The sequence below is a fragment of the Fusarium poae genome, chromosome 2 (assembly GCF_019609905.1).
Source record: "Fusarium poae strain DAOMC 252244 chromosome 2, whole genome shotgun sequence".
Classification (NCBI taxonomy): Eukaryota; Fungi; Ascomycota; class Sordariomycetes; order Hypocreales; family Nectriaceae; genus Fusarium; species Fusarium poae.
In genome coordinates this window covers 2833828-2858782 of record NC_058400.1, presented here as the reverse complement: position 1 = coordinate 2858782, position 24955 = coordinate 2833828, and the positions used below count along the sequence as shown (strand labels likewise).

The 24955-nt window shown below is 48.9% G+C and overlaps 7 protein-coding genes across 7 annotated transcripts; 3 read left to right on the top strand and 4 right to left on the bottom strand.

Moving 5' to 3' along the window:
- Nucleotides 1–98: 98 nt before the first annotated feature.
- FPOAC1_004852 (uncharacterized protein) lies at nt 99–1346 on the top strand (the record flags this gene model as incomplete). Its single annotated transcript, XM_044849390.1, has 1 exon — nt 99–1346. The coding sequence occupies one exon, from the start codon at nt 99–101 to the stop codon at nt 1344–1346; it is 1248 nt and encodes a 415-aa protein (XP_044708100.1).
- A 501-nt stretch (nt 1347–1847) lies between these two features.
- Nucleotides 1848–3369, bottom strand: FPOAC1_004851 (uncharacterized protein; the record flags this gene model as incomplete). The annotated part of the gene is made up of 6 exons (XM_044849389.1): nt 1848–2081; nt 2132–2515; nt 2570–2853; nt 3020–3031; nt 3087–3105; nt 3331–3369. The coding sequence occupies 6 exons, from the start codon at nt 3367–3369 to the stop codon at nt 1848–1850; spliced, it is 972 nt and encodes a 323-aa protein (XP_044708099.1).
- Nucleotides 3370–5029: 1660 nt separating this feature from the next.
- On the bottom strand, nt 5030–9705 carry FPOAC1_004850 (uncharacterized protein; the record flags this gene model as incomplete). Its single annotated transcript, XM_044849388.1, has 7 exons — nt 5030–7720; nt 7900–8054; nt 8667–8675; nt 8728–8824; nt 8879–9030; nt 9158–9337; nt 9693–9705. The coding sequence occupies 7 exons, from the start codon at nt 9703–9705 to the stop codon at nt 5030–5032; spliced, it is 3297 nt and encodes a 1098-aa protein (XP_044708098.1).
- A 1257-nt stretch (nt 9706–10962) lies between these two features.
- On the bottom strand, nt 10963–14562 carry FPOAC1_004849 (uncharacterized protein; the record flags this gene model as incomplete). Its single annotated transcript, XM_044849387.1, has 5 exons — nt 10963–11174; nt 11270–11528; nt 11579–12156; nt 12223–13851; nt 13908–14562. 5 exons carry the CDS (start codon nt 14560–14562, stop codon nt 10963–10965), a joined length of 3333 nt encoding a protein of 1110 aa, XP_044708097.1.
- A 588-nt stretch (nt 14563–15150) lies between these two features.
- FPOAC1_004848 (uncharacterized protein) lies at nt 15151–22452 on the top strand (the record flags this gene model as incomplete). Its single annotated transcript, XM_044849386.1, has 3 exons — nt 15151–15606; nt 15658–21936; nt 21991–22452. 3 exons carry the CDS (start codon nt 15151–15153, stop codon nt 22450–22452), a joined length of 7197 nt encoding a protein of 2398 aa, XP_044708096.1.
- A 428-nt stretch (nt 22453–22880) lies between these two features.
- On the bottom strand, nt 22881–23519 carry FPOAC1_004847 (uncharacterized protein; the record flags this gene model as incomplete). The annotated part of the gene is made up of 1 exon (XM_044849385.1): nt 22881–23519. One exon carries the CDS (start codon nt 23517–23519, stop codon nt 22881–22883), a length of 639 nt encoding a protein of 212 aa, XP_044708095.1.
- Nucleotides 23520–23843: 324 nt separating this feature from the next.
- Nucleotides 23844–24856, top strand: FPOAC1_004846 (uncharacterized protein; the record flags this gene model as incomplete). Its single annotated transcript, XM_044849384.1, has 4 exons — nt 23844–24211; nt 24288–24364; nt 24481–24698; nt 24788–24856. 4 exons carry the CDS (start codon nt 23844–23846, stop codon nt 24854–24856), a joined length of 732 nt encoding a protein of 243 aa, XP_044708094.1.
- Between the last annotated feature and the right edge of the window lie 99 nt (nt 24857–24955).

Genomic DNA, 24955 nt, shown 5'->3' with positions numbered 1-24955 from the left:
ATTGTCGTCATAGCTGTACCCCCATCCCCAACGTCAATTCGCTTCACCTTTACAGTACCTTTGCTTTCCGATTTGCCCCGCCACGAATCATGGTCATGATGATTACCGCACCACAGCGGCGGCTACTCGTCCTCCTATCGACCTTCTTTTTCGTATTCAGCGTCTTCTACTGCGTCTCGCGACTTGCAGCATTGTCCGTTGGACCAAAAATAGTCGAAGAACCAGACCCAGTCCCGCAAGTCGACTTGTTGAAAGCTGATAATCCCATGTCCTACGGAATGTACAATCGACCGAGCTACGATGGCATCGACCTTGTCAGGAACCTACCCAGCGAATACATCCCAACGCCAAAGAATGGACGGCGACTGGTCGTGGTTGGCGACATACACGGCATGCTCGACCCTTTCGAGAAACTGCTCAAGAAGATCAAATTCAACCCAGAAACCGATCACGTTATTGCAGTCGGCGACATGATCAACAAGGGCCCCAAGTCTTCTGAAGTCATTGCTCGTCTGATGGAGATCAAAGCCAGCGCCGTGCGCGGAAATCATGAAGATCGCGTCATTCTCGCATGGCGCGGCCTCAGTAGTCAACAGGGTGTTGCTGCTTACCTCGATTCCGAAAGTGCCGCTAAACACAGAGGGGAAGGTGAGGACCTGAAAACAGCGCGCAGTCTGACTGAACCACAAATGTCATGGCTCAAGAGATTGCCTGTCATCTTGTCAGCCGAGCCTATGGCCCTCTATTTCGTACATGCTGGCCTCGTTCCAGGCGTGCCTTTGCCGCAACAAGATGCCTGGGCTGTAATGAACATGCGCACCTTGCGCTTTCCCCGTGAGGAGTTTCGCAGGAAGGAAATTGAAAAGAAGCGCAAGCAAGCAGAGAAACAACGACAGAAAGATTTGGAGAAGGCACAAGAGGCAGCAGCCTCCCTTCAGCGAAGGTCTATCCCCGGAGCACAGGGCGATGACTCGCAGGTCCATGTCGCTCCTGTTAAACCTGTAGAGGTCGACCCTACAAGCACAGCATCGTCGACTGACGAAAATGTTGATTTGGAACGCACCAACCCGGATCGCGATATCTGGCTCCCTATTGATGGGCATGAAGGCGAGCGGTGGACCAAGCTATGGAATAAGGAGCAAAAAAAGCTACCTGGGCATGAGCGCCGTTCTGTTATATATGGCCATGACGCCAAGATGGGCTACCAGGAGGATTCTTATACCTTTGGCCTGGACTCGGGCTGCGTCAAGGGCAATGATTTGACAGCATTGGTCGTTCAGGCTAATGAGGAAGGGGGTTGGAAACACTCTACTCACCAAGTTACGTGCAAAAAGGGTTGGTGGTGATACTTGATGCCTCATAATAATTATTTATTAGTAGCGATATCATACTCTATGATTAACCATGATTGTTGGGATGATACCATGGCGGGGAGTTGCGTATTGAACTTGGGGGGCGTTTGTGGATTGGTTATAGGGATTTGGCCTTCTTGTCACAATTTTTAAACTTGAATCTGTTCACGTACTCTACAACACCTAGTCATTCATGTTGCGTTGCAATACCATGAGCTTTTGGCGTAACATGTCGTGTCAATTCGTTATGTAGCCACTATCTATCTCCATGGACATCTGATGCCCCTATTAGATCATGGTTCACCACATTGCCTCAACCTATGTGAGGCTAGGTGGTTTTGACTAGAGTAGGTATGTGGTGTAATCGGCAACCTCCAATAAAAATCGCGTGCAGATCCAAGCTCGTTGTTCGCAATCAACTCAATACTGCTTCTTCCTCGACGAGAGTTTTGTAACTTTTAAATCATTTTGTTAGCCCATCAAGTGCGTGGCAACTTAGGCGAGCTTTTCCTTGAGGATGCTCTTGAGAGTGACAGCATCAGCAGCGAACTTGCTGATACCCTCTCGGAGCTTCTCAACAGCCATCTGGTCCTCGTTGAAGTCGAAGCGGAAGAGAGCCTCGTCCTTGATGTAAGACTTCTTCTCGATGTCGAGAGAAGAGGCCTGAGAAGCATCGAGCTTCTTAGGGACAGACTCGGAGGAGTTGAGGAGGTCCTCGAGCAGGTTGGGCTGTTATAGATGTTAGCATGTGTTTCAATCCATACTGTTCATTGACATACAGAGATGGTCAAGTAGTCACAGCCAGCAAGCTCAGTGATCTCGCCAGTGTTTCGGAACGAGGCGCCCATAACAATGGTGTTGTAACCGAACTTCTTGTAGTAGTTGAAGATCTGCTTGACAGACTGGACACCAGGGTCCTCCTCCTTGGTGTACTCCTTCTTGGTGGAGGCCTTGAACCAGTCAAGAATACGGCCGACGAAGGGGGAAATAAGGTAAGCGCCAGCCTCGGCGGCACCAATAGCCTGGACGAGAGAGAACATCAGGGTGAGATTGGTGTTGATACCGTGGTCACGCTGGAGGATCTCAGCAGCCTTGATACCCTCCCATGTGGCAGCGATCTTGATCAGGATGCGGTCCTTGGAGATGCCCTGCTCGCCGTAGAGCTGTTAATTGTGTTAGTGCTGTCGCCAGTCTGTTGTAATGCTGCAAGAACTTACCTCAATAAGGTGGAGAGCCTTGTTGACGGAGGCTTCGGTATCGAAAGAGTAACGAGCGTCGACCTCTGTGGAGACCTTACCGGGGATGATCTTGAGAATCTCCTTGCCGAACTCAACAAGGAGACGGTCGAGGGCATCATCAACCTGCTGGTCGATAGAGCCGCCCTTCTGCTTAGCATAGTCGATGGCGACATCGATCAGCTTGGCGTACTCCTCCTTCTTAGAAGCAGCGAGGATGAGAGAAGGGTTGGTGGTAGCATCCTGAGGCTTGTACTTGCCAATGGCTGTCGGGAAGAGTAGTTAGCATCGTAAACTTCTATCATATCATGTCACGTCATGTCATGCCATGATGATCATGACGGGATTTATCGAGTGGGGAAAGGTGTAGTTTTGCATCGAAATAATGAATGTGGTAGACTCGGGCATTGAGCAATGGGATTGAATACTGACAGACAAAGTCACCTGAGAACAAAAAGTTAGCATAGCACTTTGTAATATTAAACAATGCGGTAATTACCAGAGTCGGACACAACGGTCTATTGCGGTGTAAAAGCAAACGGTTAGCCATCAAATCATCATAAACAATATGTTCGTGGGAATGAGCCGCAGAAAACAATCGAGCATGATAAGACCAAGGTTGAGCGAGCAATGGACTCAATTGGCTCAAGTCGTTATTTCACACCGAGCTTAAAGATGATGCTTGTTCTTTACTCTTGGTCGCGATCATAATCGCATGGAGGGGCTATGGTGGGGTGACGTACAGTGCCGGTGGCCTTGAGCTGCTCGAGAGATGAAGACATGATGGATGGTATTAAGTCGTGTATATCGTGAAAGTTTGGTTGGGAGATGTAAGGTTAAGATGAATGAGGAAGGGGAAAAGAAAATAGAAAGGATGAGGGAGCAGCAGCAACCTAGAAAAAGATTGGGGATTCCACCGAAAGTCGGGAATGGACCTGACGTACACAGGACGACCGGCGCCTTCTTCGCTGTTCCTCTTTGCCCCTCCTCCCATCCATTCCTAGGTAGGTAGCTACGTCGAGTGCCCCGCTTCTTACCAGGGAAGTCACGACCTGGACTTGGGTACCTTACTTCATCTGCCTCACCTCAACCTAGCTCAAACCTCAGTTACAGCCGCGCCAGCCAGCAACACTGGGATGAGGTGTCTGTATGTAGGTAGAGGTAGGTACTGCCTACTAACCCAGGGATTTAGCAATCTGTAGGTACTCGATACCCGAGTTTTACATCCCATATTGCGTGTTGTTATGTTCAGTAAACTGTCTTATGACATGACCTAAGCTTTTTTCACCATCAGTCATTCTCTCCTAACACACTCGTCACTTCAACATCCAACCTCGACGATATCGGTAAATTTACATATCCATTTTATTGTCTTGGTAATCGCTGCCGCCCCCACCACTTTACTTCACTCTCACCTCAGTCCAAGTGGACGAGGCGGACAATCAACCCCCACCTCACAGAAGCTGAGTCGCTTCAATGGCCCGGCCAGACCTCGCTGTGTCCACCGAGACCCTCAATGATGTCGCTAGCACCTGGACATAGAATGCCGTGGATGACTAGAGCAAGGTACAGATAATGCAGCGCATCCGGTAGCCTACACAGCAAGATCAATGGTTTGGGGGTGATTAGGTGATTTATATTTAGCCGCCTCTTTTTGCCTGCTAGCTTGCGTTATATCGTGGCAGTAACGGCATATTGCAATTATCCGCAGGGATATCTACTCATGTTGTAACGTATCTCACCGATGTTGCGCCTTCTGAAACACTCACAACGGCTCCAATTGACTCTCTATCACCCTACTAAGCTTCAAGAGAGCAATGTCATTCCATCCTGTATAGCACGTGGCGTATAGTGCAAGTGCTCTCGTCCCTGAACAAAATATCAGCAACACGTCGGCGGGGAGAATTCCGAGACTACCGGAACTCCCGCCTGAGCTCCCGAAGGTCGGTATACCGAGATACATTTTGTTGGCGCTTCATGAAAGCATCACATTCAAGATTCTCGGTTTTCGGGGGCCCACAGATCTGGCTGCATGCTGTTTGTAATCCCGCGCGAATGAGGTGTTTATACTTTCAAAAGACAAAAAAAACCAACAACATCTTGAGATACGACATTGGCCAGTATTTTTCAACATGTTTACGCAATTTCGAACTAAGCTACTTCGTCCCTGGCGTCAAACATGCACAATATGAGCAGCTGCTTATGCTGATGTTAGTCACATGCATGAAGGACACTGGATGTTTTACTAAGGACTTGTCTCCTATTGACGCTTTCTTCTTCCTCTGTTATACATAGCATAGTAATTGCCAGGACGAGACGGCGTCTGGACACTATTATGCTTTGGATTTTTCCCTGTTTAAAACCTTAACTGTAAAGTATATGTTTACAACATCTTCGTAGCCAAGTTCGTTGCTACGTAATCAACTTCAAATCAGAGGTGATCTAGTCCTCGGTAATATCTCCGTACTCCCACATGCCACGGCGATCTTGCTTGGCCTGGGCCTCGACCTCCTTGAGATGTTTCAGAGTAGGCTCAAAGACCTTGCTGCGCTCCCAAGCCTTGAGTTTCTTGGGCACCATGCCGTATCCGCCGGCAACAACCTCTTTGTTAACCGAGTCGTTAGGGCCGGGCAGCTCGCCCGAAGATCCAGTATCGTATAGCGTGACGTAGCTCACGTTCTCCTTGTTGTCGACAAAGTCAAAGCTGGCAACAAGTCGTTTGTTCTCGGTAATATCATAGATGTAACCAATGGCGTCCTCAAAGTAATCAGCACCAGTAGGAAGCTGAACAAATGACAGGGAAGCGTCAATGGCTTGGGCCTTCAGCTTCTGCGCACCAAACTTGGGCTGGTCGAGAGCCCGCAGGCTGGACCAGGGAACCTTCTCGCTGTTACCATAGTCGATGTAGACAACCTCAGATTTCTTGGCAGTGCGGTCGTTGGCCCTCACCCGAGCTCGGTACCACTGACCATCAGCAGAGAACTTGGCTGACACGTACTCTCCTGTCTTGGGCGCATCTTTGAGAGGGTTGTTGTTCTTGGAATCCAGGTGGAACTTTCGGAATTCGGTCATCAAGCTTTCCAGAGCAGCTGTTCCCTTGCCAATCTCCTGGACCTTAATCTTCCCATTGGCATCAACATTGGTGATGATGACATCTCGATAATCGGTAGGTTTCTTGTCAAGAGACACGTCGACCTCGGGTGCAGCCTCAGCAGCATCCTCTTCCTCATACTCCTCATCTTGAGATGGGTCCCAATCTTGCCACAAGTTCCTTCGAGCCTCCTTGGCCTTCTTCTCGGCAGCAAAGAGTTCGGTGGCGTTGCCGGACTTTTCAGCCGAATAGGCGTGAACGGAAGCGAGTCCCTCTTCGACCAGAACCTTGGTGAAGTTCTCACGGTTGATGTAGAGCTCACCAATGAAGCCACCAACCTTATCCATATCATGGATATTGACCTCGCAATCGCGCTGGTTACAACGACGGTTGGCGAGATCAAGAGCTTCTTTACCGAAAGGCTCGCCACCCTCACCATCGGCTCGGGGAGCTCGGGGAGCACGGATACCGCCCAAGACCATGGTCAGCTTCACATTCTCGCGGGGAATCAAGATTGTGAATCTCGAACCGGCCTTGCAGAAATCAACAATGGCAGGGACCTTCTTTTGCCGTTGTAGCGTAGCTAACATAATCTTTGCCTTTTGTGTGTTCTCCGAAAGGTCGGTGTACTGTTTGGCCTTCTGAGGCTTGCCAGACCACATACCCTTCTTCTCATCCTTCGCTTTTTCTTGGGCAGCAAGAAGATCATCATAGTTGGGGGCTCGGTCAGTGTCATCTTTGCGATGTCGGATGACTGAAGCCCATCCATTCTCGACTAGGAGGAGGTTGATGTTGGTGTTCTTCTCAGTGACTGTAGCAACTTCTCGGGCCTCAAACCCTTCTGTTGCAGGCTTGTTGCCATCAATGCTGATGCGAACTTGCTTTCCGATGAGCTTCTGGCGAAGGAACTCCTTGGCCTCTTCACGGAACGGGCTCTCAGAAGGCTCTGTAGTTCGGGGTCCGCGTACGCTGCTAAGGTTGATGCGCTTTTCCGTCGTTCCAGCCTTATTTCTGATGAGAATAGTGTCGGCTCCGATTATCTTTGAAACAATTGCATCCTGGTTCCCGCCTTCAGTCTTGGCAACGTGATGCTTGTGGATTCGGAGCTTCTTTGATTGAGCCTGCTTTTCAGCGTTACGGAGAGCAGCCATCTTCTCACCCAAAAGGGTAGAGTGGAAGTCGTTGCACCGTGCGAGACCTTCCTGCAGCAAAAACTCGGCAATATTTCCGCGGGGGTGGATAATGGCGGCGACGAGTTGGCCCTGTGGGCTAGCACCGACGATCTCGACCTTGACCTGACGTTGGAGTAATCTTGACTCAACGAAAGATTTGGCTTCGTTTCCATACTCCTCAGCGGGCTGGGTAGCACCGGTAGAAGGAAGTGTTCGTTCGGTGGAAGGCGTTCGGATACCAGCAATCAAGGTCATGGACTGAACGTGCTTCTTCTCAGAGAGCAAAAGTCGCACCAGGAGACGGTCACCACTGAGAACTCGCTCCACCACACCATCCACAGTCTTGCCCTTCCACTCTTTCATGAATTCAGGGCCACCAAGGTCATTCTGAACCTCGATGATGCCACCAACCCCAGCATGGAGACCCTTGTCCTCGGCTTTTGCCTTATTCTCGAGCTGGCGGAGAGTCTCGAGGCGATCGAGGACCTCGTCAGACTCTTCTTTGCGACCAGCGTCCTCGCGGACCTTCAACCATCCAGCCTTGACAAGCTCATCGGGAAGGTTGGTGCCATCCTTGAGCTGAGCAGTTCCAAATTCACGGCCAGATGTAGGAATCGTGTAGAGAACAGTTGCTTGAACGGGTTTTCCAACAACGAGGTTTCGGAGGTACTCGCGAGACTGGAAGGCAAAAGGCTCGTCGCCCTCGCGCTTCAAATGGGGAGCTGTGACATAGGCAAGGGACAGGGTTCGCTCGGCATTCGGATTGTTGGGGCTGGTCAATATCAGAGTGTCGCCACTGAGCACACTCTTGACATTTCCGATAAAAGATTTGGACATTATGGTGAAGACAGTGAGACGAGACGGAGAGACCTGTTTTTGTAAACTTATTGTTAGTCCAATGTTTAAAGGTGAAGCTCTGACGTTTGGAAAGCTGGTACAGAGACAGAAGAAGGAGCTAAGCTCCAAGCTCCAAGCTCCCTTTTGCGGATGATACCGCTATATGGAGAGAAAGAACAGAAAAGAAATCCTTGGGTTGTGATACAACATACCTGAAATGGGAGAAGAAAGTTGTATTTCTGATTCGAGCCTTGTTGAGAAATTAGAATTGAACCCAAACAAGGACAGCAAGATAAAAGAAAACAAAGGAAGAAAGGGAGAGCTTCATCCAAGTATGTGGAGTTGTAGTTGAGATCGTGTGAGGTGCCTTTCTTATGGAAAGGTGGCCCCAATGACAAGTTTCGCCGCTAAAGGGTCAAGTGTGGAGACGAAGCTCAGGGGTTGTTGAGGTTGACCGCGGGGTATTAGGCACCCTACAGCAGTCAACTTAGGTACTTTAGAGCTTTAAGAGCTTCTTTCGAGTTCGAACTATGTATATTTGGTCTTCTTCTGACGCTTATCCAAGGATGATAAGTAGGCAATTGATGATATTCCCTTAAACCAAGCTTGTACACATCGCTTTCACTTGTATCTATGCGATGTAGCTGAGTTTAACCTAGAGCCTGACACTCTTCTCCATATAATCGACTGATCTTGGGAACCCCTCATTCTTCGCGTGGCAACGTGACGTGGGTATGTCCATATCAACACTGATAAAATGGTCTGCTGCTCTACATTATACTAGCTGATGATAGGCGCCAGACAGTCAATCAACTAAACATGATCAAAAGTATGGAATCATTTGAATTGGATTGATTGTTGCTATCGAATATCATGTGATACGTCATTGCTCATGGCCGGAATCTGCTAAACAAAAGCAACTGAATAATGGCATTTTTCCTTTATTCAGCTCAGTTCGGCATTGCTTAGTTGGAAATACCAATAACACCTAACGAAGCATTAGTCACCATTTATCAGAAAGCAGAGTAATATGCACGTACCACAAGCAGGTCGGGGACCAGCGTTACCAGTCTTGAGAGACTCCTCGCTGTCACCCTTGCCAAGGTCGTCAGTACCAGCGTGGATAACAACGGTTCGCTATACTTTTGTCAGTCCGAGTCTACCAGTCAAAACGTAATTATAGATACTCACGCCAATGACGCTGTGAGGGCCAATCAGCTTGATAAGAGAGTCAGTGACGGAGCCCTTGGCATTGCCCTGGGCGTCAGTCTCGACGTTTCCGAGATCACCAACGTGACGGGTCTCGTCAGAAGGAGCACCGTGGGTCTTGTTGTGAGGGTTGACTATGGTCGAGCTAGTTAGCGTACATGATCGTTGAACTAATTCGGAAATCTAGCGGAGGGGTCCTGCAATTATCCGATCTCGATAATCTAATGCAGAAATCGGAGTACCATGCAGGAACAGACTCACAGTGAGGGCCAGCGGAAGTGCAGCCATTGGTGTTGTCACCGAAGGTATGGATGTGGAATCCTCGCTTGGCGTTGGGGTCGTTACCGGTGATGTCCCAGGTGACGGTAGTGGGAGCAGACTCAGACTCCTGTTCGAAGACGACGGTACCAGAGACCTTGGAGTCACCACGGAGAACACTGACTGTAGGGAGACGTGTTAGCTTGGTGTTCAAAGCACAAGACTGTTTGCTGAGATGGCACTTCGGCCTCTCAGGAAGCATGTAGTTTGGAAGCCAGAGGAGGGTAACCGTGGATGCGCAAAACCCATCAAGGGACTCAACACCCATCAGGTCCTGTAAGCATAGTTGTATACCTAAAGCCCATCAAGGTGCATTGCGGATAGTAGACGCTGTCTCGTTGGACGAGAGCTGAGAAACTCGCTCAAACCAGCTCGAAACCCCTCTCAGTACGCCATAACATAAGCGTGGGTAATTGGCCTCTATAAAGAGAGCCGCCCTTTGTAGATCCAGGAACAAACGTGGGACGTGAGATCTTACCAGCCTTGACCATTTTGACGGTTTTTTTGTTTTTGGTTGGGGAATTCAGGTAGAGGAATGAAGCAGTTGAAGATTGAATGATGCAAGTGGAGAGGGGAGGAGAGGGGAGTTTTGAAGAGAAATCGGGGTCCGAAACAGCGCGATACCCGAGCTTCTGACGGGACAAAGAGCTTTCCACCAGCTCCTGGATTACTCTTTCTCATTGTCAGCGGACCCTTCGGCCCTCACTGGACATCAATTGCCTACTTCACAGCCCGCGGACCACAACCTTTCCACAGTTTCCAGGCTTCCAGCCAATCCTACTGAACTTTCACAAGCTGTTGGATACTTCAGCGTCTCATGGAGCTTCGCCATCCTGAGGTGGGGTAGTTCCCAGATGCCCCGCTCCGTCAGAACGTCGTCATTCTCAAGACAGTTAGTTCAAAGTGTTGACGAATGATATTACATCATTGCACGATTGCGAATCGATACTACCTACCTACTTACCTACCTAGGTACCTACTATGTAGGTAGTTAGGACTTGCTTATAAACTGTGATCGAAGACGCGGTATTGTCAAGTTGACTGTTTAAATATGGCCGAGTGTAGTGCTTTGGAAATAATTCCCCCGAGACTGTCCCAGGAATTGACACGATTTCCTTTGGTTTGCAACCCTGCAATTCTGAGGCCTTCAGGCAGCACTTCAATGATTACCAAGTCGCACACCAATAGCATAAATAACGAATTTGGGTTAGCCACAACAGCCGCAAATGCTTCACAGTATGCGAGTGGATAATGATGCTATGAATTTCATTAAGATATACTTTGTTTGAAGCAATGATGCTCTACTACCCCTTTCGCCATATTTATGCATGACCTATCTGGTCGCTCTTCAGGCGAGCCAATGGCTGGCTACTCCTTTCATTTCTCTGGTCAACCCAGGTGCCTCCTCTTGATTCAAACTCATCGACTTTTTGTCGTCTGATATGCCTTTCTTTGTTTCGTCCCTCCCTGCCTTTTCTCAATAACCTTAGCACTAATATTAAGGTGCTGCAAAGGATGAGATAGTGATGCATCTGGTGCAGACTCGCATTTCAGGTACAGTCGTTAGCCTCAGTGGTCAATATCAAATTATATATGAGATAGCCATAAATATACCGGCTCCAGTGAAGTTGTGTTTTAACCAGTGTTGATCCACTAAAAGTGCAATGCAGATCAACGCGAGGTTCACATACGGACGGGGCATTGTTGGTGTTACGTGGAAGAGTAGAGACTTTCTAAGAAGGACGTTTTCATATGGTGACGCCGTTCAGGGGAAGTATTTTCGTCTTATCGCGAAGGAAACTGGCGCGATACTCGAGGAGGCCTTGACTGATGGCCTGAAAGTCTTTCACCTTGCGGTTGCGAAAATCTTTAAGTAATTCGCGAAGTCCAGCAACATACTGATCCTGATGCTCGACCTCAGGATTGCCAGAGGCCCCAAGTTGAACAAGAATTTGGTCATCTATTGCCGGCCGGCATGTTAGCATCCCCTCCATTGGCATGTGCCTCGGCTCGTATTTGTCTGATGAGTTGATCAAGGATCTTGATGGCACGTACCCGGAAGTTGCATGTCCTCGAAATGCTGGAATTGGCATTCGCTACCCCTAGGACAAACTCCGTGGGTAAGCTGGTCAGGGCATACTTCCCTTGTTACGTCGATGCTATTGCTATAGGTGAGGGAGCGCAGACCCCCTGCAACAGAATCGTTGTACCGAGGATGAAAGCGATATGCTTTGAAGTATTGGAGAGGCGTTTCGTATGGTACAAATGTCGTTCCAGTAGTATTACTGACTTCCGAAGCCTTTTCGGGTTCAGTCTGTATAGCAATCAGCTCCGCAGCCCGCGTGGAAGGTACAGTGTGTCTACTTCTCGATTATATTCGGATTCTGTGTCACCAGCACCCGTTGATATGGGCTTACTGATCGGCGTGGCTGTTGCCAAACCCTGTAAATCAGTATCACTCGTCTCCAATACTGTACTGTCATCCGAGATTTGCTGAGGTGATAGTTGACGCTGAAAGGGTGAGTGAGACTCTGGCAGACTGATGCCAGCATCAGTCGGCTCATAGTCGTCAGATTCATCTTCAACCACACTCTCGTCTTCACTCGAAGTATCAGCCTCATCCATAGCTACGTCTTCGTCCGGTTCCTCAATATCAGTCGCAGCTTCAATATGTGCAGCAACCATATCATCTACCACTGGTGACCGCGTCGGTAGTGGCGAGTGTCCTTCGACTGTTTCATGATCGATAAGGGGTTCTTCGTGCACTTGCGATCCGCCTTGTTGAGGCGTGCTTGATCCGCGACTGACAGCTGATTCAATGTAGGGAGACTCATCCATCGGCATATCTCGTTCAACCTCGTCTTCCTCGATGGCGTTCATTTCGTCGGGTTCTGCAAGGTGCAAGGCATCATGCGTGACTGGTACTTGCGGTAACGGATCAACTGAAGAGAAATTAGCCTGAATTTACGCGCGAAAGATGGCGTCCCTGGACCATGATGTTTTCATACCTGGTGACCTTTCCTCATGATGCCCGCATTCAGGCTCATCCTGCCTCGTCGAAGTTGACGATAGTGTTGGCTCGGTTTGTTTAGCATATCTCTCAAGTCGCTCCTCTTCAACCAGTTTGTTCTCAATTTCCTTTTTGACTCTAGCAACTTCGGATTGAAAATATTCAAGTTGTTCCTGGCACTCCTTTCTTTGTGCTGTAACGATAGGCAGGCGCTTGCTAGCAATACGAGCACGCAACAACAGCCCGGCCTGTATACGCTGCTCCCTGACTTTTGGCGGTTTGATAATGGCATCAGATGAGATACCAGGCTGTGGTGCGATAGATGCCGGGCTGTTCCCGACCACTTCAGCTGTAGTTGACGCACCACGCACTGGAGGCGTAAAGGGGGCAGCGACATCTACACTGCCTTCCTTTGATTGCGTTTCAGGTTGAGGCAATGGCGAGCCGCTACCTGATTGCTTTGCCTTATTCTTACGAGCCTCGGCCTCGGCTATTCTTCGTTTCATATCCTCAATCTTCTTGTTCATGCTTGCTAAGTCGATCATGCTACCAGCGTTGCGGGATGAACTGTCAGGCAAGGACGTGTTGTCGCGAAATGACAATGCTCTTGAGCCAGGTGTCACAGGCCGCTGTACTGATGAAGGGCGCAGCTCAGGGGAGTCAATCTCCATCTCGGCGTCATCTTCATCATCACTGACATCAATCAAGAATGGGCGAGATTCTCGAGTTTGGCCGAAGGGACGTTTTTGAATGCCGGGGATGGAATTTTCATTCAAATCAGCTGCAACAGGTCGTTTGCGTTGATTAGGGACGGGAGAAATCGCGCTAGATGACAAAAACAAACCAGGAATCGGGGGTCCTGAAGATGGGTCCGTTGTCTCTGCGGCAGCGTCGATGTGATCGTTGACGTTCATCGAATCAACTGGTGCCTGGCTGTTCGACCTACTTGTATCAGGCACAGGTTGGGATACTGAAGATACTGGGGGCGTAGAAGCTTGAGGAGTCTTTGCACTTGCTTCTCGCGCTTTGATCAATGCTTCCATCCTTTGTTGTATCAGCCTCGACTTTTCTGATTGAGCCTTCGTTTTGTCGGATTTTGTGGTACTCGGGACATTCTTAGAAACTGGTGCTGATGCGCCAGTCTTGTTCGAGTCTGCATCCACTACTGTTGTTTTGGAGCCTTTCGCAGCCAACAGGCGTGCAATTCGATCCTTCCGTTCTTCTGATTTGTCTTTCGCAGAATTGACAACCTTCGGCGCTATGGTGACAGCAAGGGGGGTTGTTTGTCCTGAGGAGGGAACTGTGCCGAGTACATCACTCTGTGGTGTATTTTCTTGTGACGACACCAGCAATCTCGACTGCTCCGCGCGTGGAACAGCAGGATCTAGTTCAAGTCCCAGTTCTGTGAAAAGCTGATCGAGGAGGACCCGATCGACGCCTTCTTCGATATAATTCTGGTAACGGACGTTGAGTGGCCAGAGACGAAGGATCGCATCTTGCGCATGCTTCTTAGATTCGGAAATGATTGTGGCTCCATCTTTGATCTCGCTCTGGCGTGTCGATTCATTGTCGTTGCCGTTCATAAGCATACTGTTGTTGTGATCGTAAGAGCCGCTCTGTGGGGTTTCTAGCGATCGTTAGCACCTGTGCCAGAGTTTGTACGAAAAGAAAAGTATCACATACGGGCATTGGATGCGCCATTTTCAAGGCCACTCGATTGTATCTCGCGAGGCGAGAGATAAGGCGAGTAAGAGCCAGAACGCTCCCGCCCTGTTTGTTTCGAGTTCCATGTGCGTTCATGGTCAACTTCTAAATTTTCCGTAGGTAGCTGTGCCCTGTCGCTCCGGTCGACTGACCCCAGCGGCTGGATAGCACTACGGTCAAGTCTGTTTGCCTCCGTTTCGGTGGGTTCGTAGATGTCTTCAAGTTCGCCTTCGCTTAGCTCACCTTCTTCCATCGTCTTATTGTCCACTACTGAATTGAGTCGTTGACTGGTTGATGGAGAACTCTCCGGTCTAGCGTTCCCGTCAATTCGACTGGTTTGCCAACGCACAGCTGAAACACTAGGATTGGCGTGGGGTTCAGGTATGTTCTGGGCAGCTGCGTGCTGCCAAGTTGCTGTGCTATGAGTAAAGCCCATTCCTAAGCCAGGTATAGTTGTCTGGTTGTACCCATATGCTTCAAAAGAAGCTCCCTGGCCGTAAATAGACTGGTTTTCTACAACCCCATTCGCATGGAACGGCGGTTGACCAAATGGCTGATCTGAGGAGTCGAGGTGTGGTTGTGAAGTTGGGTAACCAGTGTGGGGAGCCCCATGACCATAAGCATATTGGCTCATGCTCGATTGTTCTGTCGCAAAGTGTAAAGCCTTGGCGCGACAGTAGTCAGACGAGTAAAAAGGCCACGAATTGTCTAAGTCGTGCAAAATCTATTCCTTGATGTGTTGGTTGATGGTTTGTGTTAATGGAAATCCAATTTGACGCTCGAAACGCGACTGACACTAGGTATTTTAAAGGATCAAAGATTAATTCAATCTTTCTTGAAAGGAAATCGCGTCTAATCGTATAAGGTTTAGCGCCGAAATGACGACGATATCACGTGAAAACGCTTTGTTTATGCTTACCGCAGTTCCCCAGCAACGACCCGGCCTGATCCCTGATGTTGATGTCAGTCCGGAACCGGCACTATATCCCAAGACCTGCATTGCATTGCTCCATGACATTGTTCGTGAAAGGGTGAATCCCGATATATCGCATATATTTCGTTGCAGTTGCAACATATACCTGGTGGAAGACGCAAGGTTTTTCTTCTGTATTCTGCTTGTATTGTCCTAATTTGTTTACTTACGCGAGCGTTCGACGACGTGAAGTCAAGTGAACCATTTACTAGGTTTGAAAACACGAATTGTTCATGCAGGTCGTTCGCCATGTCTTTCAACGCCAATGGCACAGCGCACCGGCGCAGTAATCCTTTCGCCAGAACTGCTTCCGCCTCTCCAGGCACAAGCACCAATCCCCGACCCAAGTCCGCCATTTTTACTTCCCCATCATCGACTCCTGGTATTGTTTCATCATTTGGACACAACCGAACACAATCAAACGGTTCGGTCACCGCCATAAGTCGAGAGTTCTCGGGTGCACAAACGAGGCTCCGCAGTGACTCGAAAAGTGGTACGCCAACATCGACAACATTTGCTCCATCCTTCATCAAGGAAGAGGAGATGATACGAAGCCAGGACGAAGTTAATGGCATCGAGGGCGAAAATGACTTCTCTGGGAAGCGCTATGTCTGGCTTAAGGATCCCCAGACGGCCTTCGTTCGTGGATGGATCGTTGAAGAGATGGAAGGAAATCGGCTACTCGTTCAATGCGATGATGGCACAGTAAGTTTGGCCCAGGATTCGGCATCTTTAATAAGTCTAATAATGATTTAGCAACGAGAAGTCGACGCTGAGAGTGTCGATAAAGTAAACCCAGCCAAGTTTGACAAGGCAAACGATATGGCCGAGTTGACGCACTTGAACGAGGCATCTGTCGTCCACAACCTTCATATGCGATACCAAACCGACCTAATATACACATACTCAGGACTTTTCCTTGTCACTGTCAATCCATATGCGACAATCCCCATTTATAACAATGACTACATCAATATGTATCGAGGGCGCAGCAGAGAAGATACAAAACCTCACATCTTTGCCATGGCAGACGAAGCTTTCCGGAACTTGGTTGAGGAAGGAAAGAATCAGAGCATCCTGGTTACCGGAGAATCTGGTGCAGGAAAAACCGAGAATACGAAAAAGGTTATTCAATACCTTGCGGCCGTTGCTCAAGCAGATTCGACAATAAAAAACAGAGCTCAGCATTCCAGTCTTTCCGAACAAATTCTACGAGCAAATCCGATCTTGGAAGCATTCGGAAATGCTCAGACCGTCCGCAATAATAATTCCTCTCGATTCGGCAAATTTATCCGTATCGAATTCACTCGAAATGGAGCTATTTGCGGTGCCTATATTGATTGGTACCTACTCGAGAAGTCCAGAGTTGTGCACATCAACCAACACGAGCGAAACTACCACATTTTCTATCAGCTTTTGACAGGAGCCAGTTCTTCATTGAAGAAGGAGTTCTTACTGAATGATCTTACTGTTAAAGATTTTGTTTACACCCGGGATGGGCACGACAGCATCGTGGGCGTGTCAGATCCTAAAGAATGGGCATCCCTGATGGAAGCATTCAATGTGATGGGCTTCTCTGACGACGAACAAAAATCGATTCTGCGAACAGTGGCTGCTGTATTACATTTAGGAAACATTGATGTTGTTAAGGAGAGTCGAACTGCTGACCAGGCACGACTGGCTCCAGATGCGAAAGCACAGGCAGCCAAAGTATGTAAGCTTCTGGGTGTGCCTTTGGAGCCGTTTATGAGAGGCCTGCTTCACCCCAAAGTTAAAGCAGGCCGTGAGTGGGTTGAAAAGGTTCAAACACCGGAACAAGTTCGTCTTAGCTTGGATGCTCTCTCAAAGGGTATATACGAACGTGGTTTTGGTGATCTTGTCACCCGCATCAACAGACAGCTCGACCGCACAGGAATGGGCCTGGACGATTCACACTTTATCGGAGTACTCGATATCGCTGGTTTCGAGATTTTCGAACAAAACAGTTTCGAGCAGCTATGCATCAACTACACCAACGAAAAGCTCCAACAGTTTTTTAACCACCACATGTTCGTTCTTGAACAGGAAGAGTATGCCCGTGAGCAAATCGAATGGAAGTTTATCGATTTTGGACGCGACCTCCAGCCCACAATTGACTTGATTGAGTTGTCGAATCCCATCGGCGTTTTTTCCTGTCTGGACGAGGACTGCGTTATGCCTAAGGCTACAGATAAATCATTCACCGAGAAACTCAACTCCTTGTGGGACAAGAAGTCAACGAAATATCGGCCGTCGCGTCTTGGACAGGGTTTCATTCTTACCCACTACGCTGCCGAAGTCGAGTATTCTACGGAAGGATGGCTGGAGAAAAACAAGGACCCCCTCAACGATAATATCACCCGCCTCCTTGCCGCTTCTACGAACGAACACGTTGCTTCCCTCTTCTCTGATTGCGCCGAATCCGAAGAGGACCGCGTCACTGGAAGAAGCAGAGTCAAGAGGGGCCTATTCCGAACGGTCGCTCAAAAGCACAAGGAGCATCTTCACAGTCTTATGTCACAACTCCACTTAACACACCCTCACTTCGTTCGATGTATTCTCCCTAATCACAAGAAGAAGCCAAAGGAATTCAACAACCTTCTTGTCCTAGATCAGTTACGGTGTAACGGTGTGTTGGAGGGTATCAGAATTGCTCGGACAGGCTTCCCCAACAGACTTCCTTTTGCTGAATTTAGACAGCGATATGAGGTCCTTTGCCAGAACATGCCCAAGGGTTATCTTGAAGGTCAAACAGCAGCGAGTCTCATGCTCGAAAAGCTTGGACTCGATCGCTCTTTGTACCGTGTCGGTTTGACCAAGGTCTTCTTCCGAGCTGGTGTTCTCGCTGAGCTTGAGGAGCAACGCGATACTCTTATTACTCAGATCATGTCTAGATTTCAGTCAGTTGCTCGAGGATTTGTTCAGAGACGAGCGGCCTATAAGAGACTGTTCCGCACAGAGGCCACACGCATCATTCAGAGGAACTTTAGTGTTTATCTGGATTTGGCTGAAAACCCTTGGTGGCAACTGATTGTTAAAATGAAGCCTCTCCTTGGCACAACTCGTACCGCTACAGAAGTCAAACGAAGAGATGCGATGATCAAAGAACTCAACGACAAGATGCAAGTGGAATCCGAGAACCGTCTAAAATTGGAGGAGGAACGCCGCAACTGCCATGCGGAAATGGTTCGAATTCAGCAGACGTTGGAGAGTGAGCGCGCCCTCGCTCTGGACAAGGAGGAAATCTTTAAGCGACTTCAGCTTCGAGAAGCAGAGCTTGAGGAGAAACTTGCAGGCGCAATTGAAGACCAAGAGAGGTTAGAAGACGAGTTGGACGATCTACTGAATGCCAAGAACCGCGCCGAGCGGGACGTCGAAACATTCCGTTCTCAACTTGAACAAGCTGCTACCCTGATTGCCAAGCTTGAGGAGGAGAAGAACGGTCTGAGCACTAAGATCACCGAGCTTGAGAAGTCAATCGTCGAAATGACGCAAAAGCAAACAGAGCGCAGTGAACAAGAAATTGTGCTCCAAGACGAGATCAAGATGCTTCAGAGTCAGTTAGCTGTAAAGGAAAGAAAGGCTCAAGACCTGGAAACCAAACTCCTTAAGCTTGACCAGGACCTGGAATTGAAGCTCCATACCGCCCAGAGAGATCTTCAAGCAATGAAACTTCGTGAGACCCAGCTGTCTCAAGAGAACAACGACATCCAGCAACAGCTTCACGAACTCTCGAAGACTGCTACCGAATATGAGGATCTTGTGCGTCAAAAAGAGAGTGAGCTCTCCCTTCTGAGAACGGACAACAAAAACTTCGAGAGCGAACGCCAGTCTCTGGAGGACCAAAGGAAATCATTGACCGCTGAGAAAGAGAAGAATGCCGAGAAATACCATGAAGCGCAAGCGGAGTTGGTGGCAATGAAGTCGCGACAAGCCCAGCTCGAACGTGAGGCTGAGGATGCCAAAAATCTCCTGGAAGCACGTCTATCAGAGGATGCCCAAGCTGACCAGAACCGTCAAGTTCTTGAATCGCAAACTAAAGATCTGAAAGACGAGCTTTACAAAACTCAGATGGAGTTGAGTCGTGAGCGCCAGTCCCGAGATGATGTTCAGCTACTTGGCGAGCATCGTTATCAAGAGTTGAAGGATGAGTTTGACCGCGTCAATGAATCCAAGATTATCATCGAGAAAGAGATGTACGCTCAGCAAGATACCTTGCGAAGAACATTGGAGGCTCGGACGACGGCAGAAAAGGAAAGGGATGAGGCAAGACAAGAAATTCGGCGCCTTCGTGTAGCCAAAACCCAGGCTGAGGAAGCGAGAATGGAAGCCGAAGTTGCTGGCGAACGACAAGCTTCTAAAGCAGCCCAAGACCGTGAGAATAGTCTTCGCAAGGACCTTGATGCGGCCCAAGAACGACTTCATTGGTTCGAAGGGGAGTGCGCTAAGCTCAATCACCAGGTTGAGGACCTCAACAAGTTGATTCTCGAATCGGGGGAGTTTGGTTTGAAGAACGACCAGGCCAAAGAACGACTCGAACGAGAATTGACGACTGTCAAGAGCCGTCTAACAGCATCGGAAAACGACAACCGAGCTCTGTTGAACAAGTTGCAACAGAAAGGCTTAGAAATTGCTCGCTCTAGTTCGCGTGCAAGCGAGGCCTCTCGAGGTCAGATCCAGTCCCTCCAGCGCGAAAAAGCACGGCTTGAAGAGCAAAACACGAAGTTGAACAAACAACTAGGTGATTCTCAGCTTGCTATTGCATCACTGGAGAAGAGGGCCGAGAAGCTCCAGCTCAACCTGGAAGATCTAAGTCATGAGGTTGCCCGGGAAGTCAAATCAAGCAGAAATGCCGAAAAGGCAACGTCTACCTTCACTGCACAGCTGGCTGAAGCCAATCGAACCATCGAGTCAGAGCGACAACTCCGAACTCAAGCTCAGACTACAGTCCGTACCCTTCAGTCGTCAGTTGATTCACGGGACAAGGAGATCAACGAGCTTCGCGCCCAGATGCTCGAAGTCCTGAAGACTGTTGACCCAGAGGTCCACATCCCTCCCCAGTCTGATGGAACTGATGAGAAAGTACTTATTCAGAACTTTGATCTCGTCAGAAAGGTCGCAGAACTTCAGCAGAACCTTCGTGTGCAAACAGCAGCTCGAACAAACGCCGAGAATCAACTTAGTGAAATGAGGGCTTCTCGCAACGAATCTCCAACCAGGCCTAAGCTCGAGGAGATTCAACTCAATGAGGCACCCTTCCAAGGATCACCAACTCAAAGAAGGACAACCAAGCTTCATGCTCGTAACCACTCCAATACTTCGACCCCCACACGTCGTTTCCAGGAGCTCGACCATCTTCAAGACTCGACACGTTCTGATCGAACCATTGACACTCTCAATTTCAACAATCGCATGGATCTGAAGGCGGAGGTTGAGGAACTTCAGAACCAACTTCAACTTAAGGAAATGCAAAACCGTCATCTCCAGAGTCAGATTGACCGCGGTACACCTGTGCCGGAGAACCACGATGAAAGTCCCTCTTTGCGCCGCATTCAGAAGCTTGAGATGGTCAACACTCGTCTTCATGAGATGCTTGATGACTCCAACAAAAAGGTGTCTGCTCTGGAGCGTACAATTCGATCCGGTCAGTTGTCGTTACGGGATGTCCAAACTCGAACTCATGAAGAGATTTTGGAAGTGCTCAACAGCCAAGAGGATTCCCGACGAGCCTTGGTTCATAGCCATAAGGATGCAGTGGCGGAGTTGACAGATATCAAAGGACATTTCGAGAGACTGCGACATGATCGTGCTAAGGCAGAAGTTGAGCTCCGCGATGTCAAGTCTGACTTGGAAGAGATGACTCTGGCGAGAGAACAAGAGGCGCAGAGCCGAAACCAGCTTCTTCAAGAATTTGCAGACCTTCAGATTCGGCTTGACGCGGAAACTTCCAAGTTTGCTGACGTTGCGTCCAGTTTGGAAATGTACAGGAGCCGAGCAGACGAATATTTCAGCAAACTTGAACAGGCAGAGATCGCCGTCCTCAAAGCCAGTCGCGCCGAACAGTTTGCCAGGTCTCAAGCAAGGGAGGCTGAGGACACATATGTGGAGATCATGGCCGAGCGCGAGAAGATGGATGCTACTATCGAGGATCTCCAACGTCAAAACCAGCACCTTGAAGAGAAGGTGGAAGATATATCAACTGACTTGGCTGCTGCCACTCAAGCTAAGAAGCGACTCCAGCATGAGCTTGAGGACTACCGAAACCAACGGGCTATAGACATTGAGGACAAGGAATCAAGCATGGAGCAGACTCGTAAGAAGTATCAGGCTGAGTTCGCCACTCTAACCAACGAGCTAGATCTCGCTCGTGAGGAGAAACTCTTCAAACAAGCCGAGATTGCCCGACTCCGGGAGGAGCTCGATGAGCTGAGGTCTAAGTGGGATGATGAAGTTCTCAATAGCTCGACTTGGTCCAAGGAGAAGGCTCGTTTGGAGTCAACCTTGGCAGATGTTGCTTCTTCTCGGGACGAGGCGGTGAACGCACACAACGAAGCCCAGGGCAAGGTTGTGACTCTGTTGTCGCAAGTTCGCAGTCTTCGCTCTTCAGTTGATGAGATCACCGCAGAACGCGACCATCTCATCCGCGAGAAGCGCAATGTTGAGGCGCGCCTCGAAGAGGCCAAATCTGGTCTGGAGGAACTTGTCAAGGGAGAGAGCCCATCTTTGCGCAACGCCGCCAACATGGACAAGGAGATTCTAGATCTCAAATCAAACCTCGCCCAGCAAGAAGACATTGCGGCAGCGGCTGTGGAGAAGATGCGCCGCGCAGAATCTCTTGTGGCTGAGGTTCAAAAGGACGTCATGGTTGAGCGTGAAAACAGTATTAAATTACAGCAACAGAAGGCATCGCTCGAGAAGGTTCTTAATGAAGCCCAGCTCAAGCTTGTTGATCTTGAGACAAAGGGGTACTCAAGTGCCAGCCAAGATGTCAAGTTCTTGCACAAGCGTATCCAAGAGGTGAGTCAACAGTTCGCAACCATTATCACACGCATCAAGACTAACATTAGACAGCTCGAATCCCAACTCGAAGACCAGGAGACTGAGCGTAGTAAGTCACAGCGTTCCGTTCGGAATGTGGATCGAATCGTGAAGGATATGCAAGGTCAAATTGATCGCAAAGACAAACAAAACATGCAACTCTCCGATGATGTCTCAAGGATGCGCGACAAGGTCGAAAAGCTTCTGAAGACAATCGAGGAGCTACAATCATCCGAATCCAACAATCAGCTATCGGCTCGACGCGCTGAGCGTGAGTTAAGGGAGGAGAAGGAGAGGGCTATCCGGTTGGAACGTGAACTGGTAGGCCTAAAAAACCTCCGCGCCGATAAGGGGTCCGGCAGCGTTATGGGTAGTGTCCGCGGTCGCATGGGCCCCTGGCGGGTCAGCGAGGGAGACGATGCGTCCCTGATCGATGTTCCTGGAAGGAAGAGCAGCCTTAGCAGGGTTCCTAGTTTTACAAAGGGATTTCTGTAAGGAACGCGATGTGTATGAGACGTTTTAAGGATTAGGATACACGGGATGGGGTGCATGGCGATGAGGCGTTGGAGCATTGTTGTCGGTTATGGACATAGTAATGGTTTGCAAAGGGACGACAGGTATAAAGGTTGACGGTATCATGGGTGTTTTCGCCAGCGCATTACGGCATGCATATTCACTTAACGTAGGGCTGATAATGAGATTTTACTATCAAAGGCATGTTCGCAAAAAAGGGCGAATTTTTGACCTATTGGCAGCTTCCGCTGAACAAATACATAATGCAGGAATGTACTCAGTTGACATGAGAATTCGCTTCACAAACGAAGCTATTCCCTCTTTCTCAATATTGTTACAGTGTATCTTACATCTTGAAGCTTCAGGGTACCAGCGCGAACGCCCTTCTTCGAATAGACAGTATGGGAGCCTCACTTCTCGTTTTCCTCTGGGGTATCTGAAGGTTTCTGCGGTTTCTCCATCCCGAGCTTACCCATGAGGTCCTCCATAAGTTCCTCCATCGCCTTCTCATCTTCGGGATCCACCGATCCAGGCCTGCGGACTGCTGCCTGAGTCCGCTCCCTTAGTTCCGCAACAGACGCGAGATCAAAAGACCATGAAATTCCCCCGACCAGCATGACACCAAAGCTCATGACATTTAGCGTGGCAAGTCCAAGAGCCTGGGCGGCTAGGAAAGATCGCTCCCCCATGTCGACCTTGACAGGATTCCGGTTGGAAGAGTAGAATTTTGGGAAGGAGTCCTTACGCATCCGTAGCACTGAGCGTCGTGACACGGCTACGGATGCAGCAAGAAACCCTGCTCCAGTCAGTAATAAGCCCATTTGTCTAAATGAGCGTTCCCATGTTGACTGCTGGTGTGCGGATATTGTTGATGACGGTGATTCTCTTGTTGTCTGTGGAGTTGATGTTGCAGTGGTGATAGAGCCAGTTTTTGGCGAGGCCTGGCGAGATAATATTGTTGCTTCTTGAGTCTGCTGAGGCGTGGGTTTGTTTTCAGAAGCCGCCGGTACGCCAAGCCATGAGCTCACTAATGAAGCGAGGATAGGCATTTCTGTTGGAATTATTTTTTCCTTTTATTTTTCCGGCTTCAACAATCAAAATGACAGGTTGTGTATAGTGGTGATCTCAGTTTTCAATACTGAGTAGGTAGTAAGGACAATATCTGCTTAGGTTAGTAGGTTCTGCAAATCAGACCCCGCTCAATGCATAGTATTTTCATAAACGCATACCATCTCACATCACATTGTCCACTAGGTAGGTACCTCCTTGTGCATGTTCTGCTTGGTACATCAGATTACCCAGCTTTATGAACAAAATTGTTTCTGATTATTGGATAAACATATTCACAAACGGTATCCGATACTCGTATCACCATGCCAAAGCCAAAAAACAAGGCTTCCAAGCCTGGTAAAGTGGAAGCCTCAGCATCGCCACCACAGACTCCTCCATCATGGCCAGCTTTCAAGCCTCCTCTGCCTGTAGTCGACCTTGCCCCTGAGCCCCATCCTTTGACATCAAAGGTGGTTCTTATACCTTCGTTCTTTCCACGATCTCTTTGTCGCGACTACGTTGCTTTCCTCAAAACCCTGCCTCTTCAAACAACACCTGGTCGGCCCAAGCGGGGCGAGGCAGTGAGGGTTAATGATCGTTTCCAGGTTGATAGTCAAGACTTTGCTACCCGATTATGGGAGCAAACTGGATTGAAAGAGGCCTTATCACAGGGAGATATCGAAGAAATGTGGTACGTTCTTATTCCAATAAATCGATCTTCTATGTTTGGGCTACTTCAAGTAACATCCTATTAATGACCTTTGTAGGGGTGGTGAGCCAGTCGGATTATCCCCCAACATTCGTATATATCGCTATTCCAAAGGGCAATTCTTTGACTGTCATTGTATGTTCATAATCTCTCAAGATCTCCGGTTGCCCAGTAGCTTTGAATCTTCCCAGTTGTACCAAAAAAAATCCATTGACTTATAACATAGTAGCTAACAACTGTTTTTTTGCCAGACGACGACTCTAATAACCTTACTCTACCGCTAGATCCCCCAATGCCAGTGAAAACCACATGGACCCTTTTACTCTACCTTACATCTACTGCCGAGGGGTGTATTGGGGGCGAGACAGTGTTTTATCCAAGGGATCGCAGGTCGCAACGAGATGAGATCGCAGTCCCTCTTGACACCGGCATGCTTCTTCTGCACAAGCATGGCGATGACTGTCTTCTTGTAATACATCCCCTGCCGCTTTCTATCCATCACATAGGACACGGCTCTCAAAACTCTAATCATCGGCTGACCATCGCATTACCGTTTAGCATGAAGGGCGAGAAGTCACTGCAGGCGAGAAATGGGTCATCAGGACTGATCTTTGTATAAAGCGATGAATATGACTGCTGGACTTAGCGACCTCAGAAGCCTTTTTGGCTCTCTAATCTACACCCTGACTAAGTATCTCATTACGATGCCTCCAGTTTCATTCCAAT